This window comes from Salvia miltiorrhiza, chromosome 1, assembly GCF_028751815.1.
Source record: "Salvia miltiorrhiza cultivar Shanhuang (shh) chromosome 1, IMPLAD_Smil_shh, whole genome shotgun sequence".
Lineage (NCBI taxonomy): Eukaryota > Viridiplantae > Streptophyta > Magnoliopsida > Lamiales > Lamiaceae > Salvia > Salvia miltiorrhiza.
In genome coordinates, this window is record NC_080387.1 from 21,677,912 (window position 1) to 21,687,536 (window position 9,625).

The following is a 9,625-nucleotide window of genomic DNA, read 5'->3' on the forward strand; positions in this document are numbered from 1 at the left end:
TTTAGGTTCCAGAATACCGACCACCAACGGCGAAAAAGAGGCACAATGCTCTTTCAGAAGAAGTTTGGTTTCATCCGTGAGCCCACGGACGTTCCAAACAAGCAAGTTCATAAAAACTAATGAGTGTTAGTGGATTGGGACTCCCCCCTCTCCACTTTATCTGCCCAACTGTTAGCCGTAAAGTCAACAACGTTACTCATAACTTTGCCGCTCTTCGACGTCCGCTGTTCAATCACATAACCCATTGGGTTATGCCCCAACTCTTTCGCCTCTTGCATACGTTTGTTAATCAAATCCTCAGATTGTTGATTACGTTCCACCTCCTCTGTTCCACGCAGCCTAGATTTAATTGTTCCTGCCGGCGGGTCCGTGTTCCCGGATTGAGTACCCTGTCGCTTAGGCGGCCTACCACGCGGCCGTTTAAGAGCGCTGTCTCTGTTTGACTGAAGAACCTCCTTAACACGCTGAGCTTTAATAGCTGCCTCCAACTGCGCTGTTTTTTTAGCCAAATCCAACCTAATATCATCAACAGTAGGCTCCATTGGACAAACCTCTGAATCCACCCTAGACTCGGGGCCCTCGAAAACATGGACATCATTCTCCAAATTTTCATCAAAGTTTTCCTCATCCACTTCCTCACAACTGGTAGAACCCGTCTCCACTGTTTTCGAAAAAACTGCATGCAACAAATCCGGACCAAAGAGATCCGAATCCTCCTTCCCCGAGCGCTTCTCCCGAGCCATGTAACTATCCTTGTGAATCGGAGAACGGGAGTTATGCAACCCCACCTCCGCGTCATCACTATGCCTCTCCGGCATTCTACAATCATCCGCTAAAAAACCCCCCTGAATCACCCGATCCTCCTCAGCCAAAGGACCAAAGGGATTAACATCAGTTGCCACCTTGTCAAAAAACTCTCCCTGCAGATTTTCTCTTTCTTTCGGGGGAGAAACCCGTAAAGGTCTTCCAGTAGGCTGCCAACTTTTCCCACGAGCCCTGGGATTTACATCTTTAGACCTCGCTTCCTTCTTAGTGGCATCATTTTTCGACTGATTGGCATGATCTTTGGCTTTGTTTTTGATACATTTGTCCCGGCTATGCCCCGTAATTCTGCATGAAGAACAATAAAGTGGTAACTGTTCATAGTAAAATTCAACATAAATAGAATTATTGTCACACCCGATGGTCATAGAATCTTGAAGAGGAAGAGCCAAATCAACTTCCACAAGAATTCTTGCAAAGTGTCCGACTTCTTTATACACGGACGGACCATCAAACCGAATCGGAAGACCGATGGTTCTGCCTATAGCCGAGAAAACCTCAGGATGCCATAACTCAATCGGCAGATAGTAAAGCCGCACCCAAACTTGACATAGCGAGGAAATCTCTTTGTAGGGATCAAAGAAACGTGTCCATTCTCGGAGCCGAAAAGCGCCCTGCGTCAAATCCCAGCCATTGCGCTGCTTAGCTAACGCCTTATCCGCTGCAGAACTGAAGTTAATAATATAGAAACCCTTGGCCATAGGTGTTAGCGTCCAACTACCTTTAATGCTCCAATGATGTTGGAGTTCTTCCTTAAGACCGAAAGAAGTTCTCGGTTTGTCCCCCTTTCGAAGCAACAGACGCCCAATGAGAGCATGATCAAAAGTTTCCACTTGTTTCTTGTAGAATTCAGAAGGGATATCCAAGTTGTATTTATTGCCAATCTTCTCTGAATTAAAAGCCTCAAACTTGTTGGCCAAGATATCAGGCTTACGGGCTGTACGAGGACGGACCATAGCAGCGTACGACGCCTTGATGTTCCCTTCCGAAGCCGCAACATCAGGCAGTCCCGTAGTCTGTTGCTCAGCGGCGAGAACATGTTGGTCAGAAGCAGAGGTTCCCGCATTGAGAAGAGCACGCGCAGTAGGTAAAGAAATGACATCAACGTTATTTTGATTCTCAGCGGCAGAAATATGTGTTGCTGCAGCCTCCTGCTGCTTAGTGTTCGTTGTAGAAGACCGAAAGTTATTTGAAATAGGAGGGAGGTTGAGTGCCGACCGGTCGGCATAACCTGCCATCGCCGGCACTGCGGCGGAAGCCGCCTTAATGATCTCTACTTCCAGAGCAGCAGCAACAGGCGACTCCAAGCGAGCAGTAGTTTCAGCTGCAAACGCGACGGCGTCGTCGGATGCAGCGATTTTTCAGCGAGCCAATTGCTTCTGCTGCGTGCGTTGAGGCGCTGAGGAGAACAGGCGGGGCGAGCCGCCTAGGGCGGCAGCGCGGTGCAGTCGCGCAGCTGAGGGTCGGCGAGAGACGGAAGTCGCGCAGCGCAAAGAGCTCCGATCTAGATCTGAGTTGCCGCCCAGAGGTGATGCGGGTTTTGGGCACGAGGACGCCGGTCTAACCTCCGACGCGCCTACGAGCTGTGGCCGGCTGGGTTCCGTCCAGCGAGAGCAGCGCTTCTCCCTCCGCTGAAAACGCCTCCCCTCGACGCAGGCTTGGACTCCGGCGTGCTGACTACCAGCGGATTCGTCAGGTGAGGCCGCGCGACGTCGTCGGCGTGGCGGATCTGGCGGCAGCGACGGGCTGACGGGAACGAGAAGGGAGCAGCGGCTGCTGCTGCAAACCCAATTCCCAAACCCTTGCTGCTGGATCGGCGAGCTCTCTCGACGATGAGGCGGAGCGGCGACTGCTGCTGGATCGGCGATGAGGCGGATCGGCGATGAACTGCTGCTGGATCTCTCTCCAGCCTCTCCGCCACGCCGATCCGGACTGGAGGCGCTGCTGGAAGATGAGGCTCTGCTGGTTGTTACTATTCAAAAGAAAAGAAAAATATATATTATACATATTTATACATGATTTAATGAATTGACTTAAGAAAATAATAATTTTAATATGTTTGATCAAGAAAAATTTTAAAAATTATTGTGTATATTGAGTACACAATTAGACTTAACATTTCACAGGTAAGTTAGGGGTAACCAATACAAAATTAGAATGCATAGTTAATAAAAAAATACTCCCTTCGTCCCCAAAATAAGTTCCTCTTTGGGGACGGCACGAGTTTTAAGGAAAAATGGTAAAGTGTATTGATAGTGGAGAAAAATATATTATAATTAGTATTGAGAGTGGTGAAAAGGTGAAAAAGTGTTATAATTAGTATTGGGAGTGGTGAAAAAGTGAAAAGTAAGAATAAATAAAGTATTATTAGTGGTGGGGTAGTTGTCCAAAAATGGAAAGAAAGAAAGAAGAACTTATTTGGGGGACGTCCCAAAAAGGAAAAATAGGAACTTATTTCAGGGACGGAGGGAGTATATCTTATACGTATTAACACTATATATAATATATAAGTTTCGGGAAGAAAATATTATCGTATCATTAATTCGATTATATAAGTTTTGGGAAAATAATACTTACACAAGATTCAATCACACGATTATTTTGAGGAAAAGATATACTCCCTCCGTCCCGTCAAAATTGATGTGTAGTCCTTTTCAGACCGCCTCAACGAAAGTTCATGTGTTTCCCTTATTTAACAAAAATTAGACAATTTAAAACTCTAATAACAAAACTAATTACACCCCTATATTTATTAATCAACTTAATTAATCAATTGGGCTCCCTCACCCATCTCATTTCTACACCAATATCACTTTCTCTCTCTATGGTCTTCGATTAGGGGTGTGCATTCGGTTATATGGTTCGGTTTTTGCTAAAACCAAACCAAACCATATTTTAATTCGGTTTGGAAAAAAAAACCGAACCGAACCGAATTAACCGAATAAACCGAACCGAATTAACCGAAATTTTCATAGTTAAAACTAAACCGAACCGAAAAACTGAATTAATCCCAAAAAAACCGAAAAAACCGAAATTTTGAAAAAACAAAATAAAAAATTCCGAAAAAAAACAATAAAAACTATTAAATTAAAAAATATTTCAAGTTATATATTATAAAATTATAATTAAAATATTATATATATAAAAATCGAATTAATAAAAAAATCGAAATTTTGAAAAAAAATAAAAAATTCAGAAAAAAAACAAAAAAAACTATTAAATTAAAAAATATTTGAAGTTAGATATTATAAAATTATAATTAAAATATTATATATATTATATATATATATATATATTATAAATATAATTCGGTTTTTCGGTTTGTTCGGTTTTAAAAATCCGAACCGAACCGAACCGAAAAACTAAAATTTTATGAAAAAATAAATCGAACCGAACCGAAAAACCGAAAAAACCGAACCATATTTTAAAATTTCGGTTTGGATCGGTTCGGTTATTCGGTTTCGGATTTTTTGCTCACCCCTATCTTCGATCAAACCCTCTCCAACTCCCTAACTCATTTCTGCAAAGCAACTGCCCCTCTCTTCCCCAAGTCTCGCCGTCGATGCTCCTCCTCCGGCGAAGCGCTGCCCTTCTAATACTCTGCATATTTTAGTTGGAGGGTTGCTTGGTATTTAGGGGGAGGGGGCGACGAGGTTGTTGGGAATTTGGGGCGGTGGGGGAAGGAAATCCGACGGATTGTGGGGGATTTGGGGGCGGCGGAGTTGCTGGACATTTGGGGCGGTGGAGAGAGGAAGTCCGGCAAGGTTGCTGGGGATTTGGGGGCGACGGGGTTGCTGGGGATTTGGGGATTTGTGAATTAAATTCTGGTTGTGAATTCGACTGATTGTGAATTCACAACCAAAAAATTTTGATTGTGAATTAAATTTTGGTTGTGAATTCACACTCAGTCGAATTCACCACAAAAAAAAAATTCTGGTTGTGAATTTGACTAGTTGTGAATTCACAATCAAAAAATTCTAGTTGTGAATTAAATTTTGGTTGTGAATTTAACTGGTTGTGAATTCACAACCAAAAAATTCTAGTTGTGAATTAAATTAAAATTGTGAATTCGACTAGTTGTGAATTAAATTAAAATTGTGAATTCGACTAGTTGTGAATTCAGTCTAATTCACAACCAAATTTTGGTTGTGAATTCGACTGGTTGGGAAATGCGAGATTTTTTAAAGGGGTAGTGTTTAAAGGTAAAATGAAGTGGACATTTTTTTAATTTTTAATGTGAAGGGCATTTTGGTAGCAGTGAACATTTTTTAAGTTTTTTATTTTAGTGGATATTTTTTATTTTTACAATATGAAAGTGGACATTTTACAAATCCACTCACTAAAAAAAATTCATTAAATAAAAAAAGTAAAAATAATCAAATTATAATTTTTAAATTTTTCAGTTAAAAATAATTCATAATTATTAATTATATAGGTACTTAATTATAAATCTATCAAACATACTTAAACTATTAACACTAACTCCTTAAATCTCGTGCTCAAAATAAACGCCTCATCTTCGGTGGAACGGAGAGAATATTTTATACATACTTATACAAGATTTAATCACACAATTTAAGAAAGTAATTATTTTAAGTATGTTTGATCAACAAAAAATTCAAACGTTATTGTGTATGTCGAGTAAACAATTGGATTTAACAATTCAAAGTTAATCTATGGGATAAAGAGTGCACATAGAATACATAGCTGAGGAAAAATATATTTTATACATATTTACCCAAGATTTAATCACACAGTTTAAGAAAGCAATCATTTTAACTATGTTTGACCAACAAAAATTCAAAAATTATTGTGTATATGGAGCACACAATTTGGATTTAACAGTTCATAGTTAATGGGCTAAAGAGTGTAGAAATGAATCATGATCTTGATATCAGGCTTACGTGGCTAATTTGGTGAATAGATGGTGAGCGTAAATGGATTTACATTTGAAAGTTGAAACAATGTAGGGAAGAAACTTTGTCGTTCATGGAGTTGAGTTTTGATAGTTTGATAGTACAAAAGTTTGTTGAATACAATGATAATTAAGAATACAACTTGAGAAATACAAAATATATATATATCTTGTTCCGACATTAATCGGTAATAATTAGTATTGTATATGGATGGCTTGTGCTCTATCGTACTATTATATATTATTGTGTGTGATTCAAACTAGGATTTGTCTCCATTTTCTGATGAAAATGATACCCAAAGTGAAGAACATGATCAAAAGAGCCATAAGAGTCGAAAACAAGAAAAGAATAAGAATGATTATCACTCTGATAATAAATGTAGAAATAGGTCAAAGAAGAAATTAATCTAAGAGTTGAAGATGAAACTATTCATCAAAATTTTGGGGGCTAAGATTGCGTCAAAAGAAAAATGAGACTAAAGGATAAAACAGTCTATAATCTATATAAATATTTTTAATGTTTTAACCACAGAGAATAAACTGTTGGTTATGAATAGAATCACCCTTAATCTAAACTGTTGTGACTTGTTATCAAACAATACAAGACCAACAGTAATTAGCAACCATAATACCATATGCGAGCTTCCAGGATCATCAAACCAAAGTAAGGAAACATCTTATATTAGAAAATTTTGAATAATTGTAGAATGTAAACACACAATCCCATAATAATATATATATCTCAGAAGGCAGCAGAGAACTGGAAAATTCGAATCTATATACTAAGTATTGCTATAAGTATTATCCTTAATCAAGATCTGCGGCTTTGCCTCTTCTTGGCTGCTTCTAGTGTAACTTTGAACTTGTGCAATGAAGCTGCTACTTGCATCATGTTGATTCTCTCATCGGGTGAAAAGGCCAAACATTTCATCACCAAATCAAAAACAGACGACACACATTGCTCCATTGCAGAGAAATGTGGATCTTGTCTTGATAGCAAACCAGGCGCCACAACTCCACTCATCCTATTTTCTTGTAATGCTTTCCCCACCCACTCCTTTATGCCCATTTCTGCGCTGAACATATCATCTGTTGGCTTTTTACTCGTAAAAATCTCTAACAACAATATCCCATAGCTATATACATCCCCTTGTGTGGATACTTTTCCTTCTGATCCGTACTCTAATCGCATCACACATGTTTATCAAAATAAAAATTCAATAATTATTATCTACAACAAGAAAGCAAACTTATATATATTGAAATGGTTACCTGGTGCTGCATAGCCGATAGTTGCCATGGTTATAGTATGAGCGACAGCTTCCCTATCCTCAAAAAGCTTAGAAATGCCAAAATCGCCAACATGAGCAGTCATATCTTCATCAAGCAGCACATTGTTGGGCTTTATATCACAATGCACAATGGTAAACGTGTGATTGTGGTGAAGATATTCCAAGGCCAACGCGACGTCTATGGCAATGCCCAACCTCTGCATCAGATCCAAAACATACACATCAGAATGCAGCCATTTGTCCAGACTCCCATTAGGCATGTAAGCAAGAATCAAGGCCTTGAAGTGCTCGTTGCTGCAACAGCCGAGTATCTTGATCAAGTTCCTGTGTCGAATGGTGCTCAGTATCCGGCTCTCCGTGTCAAAGCTCTTGAGCGCTCCTTCCAGTTCCAAGTTGAACACTTTGACTGCTACCACATCTGTTTCATTACTAAGCATTGCTTTGAACACTGAGCCGAAGCTCCCTCTTCCCAGTAGGTTTATCTCACTAAACGAGCTCGTCCCCTGCGTGAGTTCTCTCTCTGAGACAATCTTCCACGACACTCCCACAGATGAAACATCAGCAGAAGCTGGAGTATTTTTTTGTCTGCGTCTCTTTAGCAGGAAAACTAGGATGAGCACTAAAATCACAGCTGCAATGAAGGGTGGCACAACATATTTCATTATCAGAGCAACTGTTTCCGATCTTGATCTTCCACGATTTCTCGGACAAGGTGGCACTTGAAATCTTGCAGCGCCGCATAGACCAGAGTTCTGAACAAAAGATTCAAAACTAAAGTTGGCGAAGCAACCCCCATCTGGAATCTTTCCTTGCAATTTGTTGTAAGAAACATTGAAAGATTCGAGACCCAGATTTTTCAGAGATTCGGGTATCACGCCAGAGAGATTATTATTGGATAGATCCAGATTCCTCAAGCCTCTGACCTTCCCCAAAGATTCAGGGATGGATCCATTCAACATATTATTTGACAAAAACAAGAACTCGAGTGATTCACAACCATCAATCGTGTTTGGAACGTTTGCTGAGAACTTGTTAGAAGACAAGTCTAGGTAGTTGATACCCGTCAAGCTTCCGATTTGATCAGGAAGTTGACCGCTCAGATAGTTTGATGACAAGTCGAGAACTATGAGACCTGGAAGATTGAAGAAGTTGGAAGGAAGTGTGGAATTCAGTTTGTTTGAGGCAAAAGAGAGTGTTTGAAGGGATTTAAGTTCACCAAAATATTCAGGTATTGAACTTGTGAGCATATTACCACTCAAATATAACTCTAACAAATTACTGATTCTGCAAAGATGATGAGGGATATATCCTTGCAGCTGGTTACCATAAAGATATAATATTCCAAGTTGCTTCAATTTTCCAATTGTGGTCGGGATTGATCCTGTGAATTGATTCCCAGATAAATCCAAAGTTTGCAAACTGCTTAAGTTTCCAATTTCAGAAGGAATAACCCCTCTAATGCCGCAGTTAGATGCTGAAAAAGTGACAAGAGAAGTAGATAAATTCCCAATGGAAGATGGGATCGGAGGATACCATTCATCACTGAATTGTTTGATATTTCCAATATCTCCAAATCGCGACAGTTAGTCAATGAAGAGAGAAATGTGAGTTGTTGATTGGGAGATTCAGTTGCTGTCAAATTATTTTCCCAGAGGCGAAGGTATCGCAGATGTCTTAGATTACCCAAGTCGGGGATGGAGCCAGTGAATGAGTTTCTGTTCAATTCCAACATAATAAGCTGAGAAGCGTTGGTGATGGAGGTTGGAATTTTGCCGGTGAGTTTGTTAAAAAATAAAGAAAGCTTCACAAGTGAGAGCCCCATGTTTGAAGGAAGGCTACCGGAAAACTGATTCTGCTGAAGAGAGAGTTCCATCAAACTTGATAAATTGAATATGGAAGAAGGGATGGAACCAAACAAGAAATCGTTGAACGACGCCGTTAAGGACTCGAGGCCTGCTAGATTACCAAGCTCTTCCGGCAATTCTCCTACCGTAAAAATACTCATCAAACATTTTTTTTTAAACTCAAATGGAACAATACCCATCAAAACATTAATTTGAGTATTTGGACTTTTTGCGACACAACATGCTTTATCAGATATTTGGTGTTTATGCACTTATCCTTAAAATATACTTCCAATTTATGATTATGGAACGTCCACAAAAAACATTTTTATGTAATTTATAAACACTACCCACAATATATTTATACAAAATACAAACATAAAAAATGTTTTAGGTACAAAATATAAATTATCTATTATATTTCTATTATATATTTTAAGGATAATTTTATAAATAAAATATTATGTATTTATAAGAATACGTTAATTAAATATTATACTAAATCTATTTGATATATATATATATATATATATATACATACATACATACATAAATGGGTGGATCTTGTAGTATCCGCTCTCACGTAGTATATAGGTCCAAATCTGAATCATACATTTTGTTACGTGGCACACTATAAGCATGCAACACGTGGCAGATGTCTTCTATGGCAAAATACACACAGAGGGGTAAAGTAAGAACAAATAATAATAATAATAATAATAATAATAATAATAATAATAATAATAATAATA

General features: G+C 38.9%; 1 protein-coding gene across 1 annotated transcript; it reads right to left on the reverse strand.

The window, feature by feature from the left end:
* Window positions 1-6,459: 6,459 nt before the first annotated feature.
* Window positions 6,460-9,034, reverse strand: LOC130998030 (receptor kinase-like protein Xa21). The gene is made up of 3 exons (XM_057923488.1): window positions 8,713-9,034; window positions 7,010-8,596; window positions 6,460-6,919 (listed from the first exon to the last, which is right to left on the reverse strand). The coding sequence occupies exons 1-3, from the start codon at window positions 9,032-9,034 to the stop codon at window positions 6,549-6,551; spliced, it is 2,280 nt and encodes a 759-aa protein (XP_057779471.1). The 3' UTR covers window positions 6,460-6,548.
* Between the last annotated feature and the right edge of the window lie 591 nt (window positions 9,035-9,625).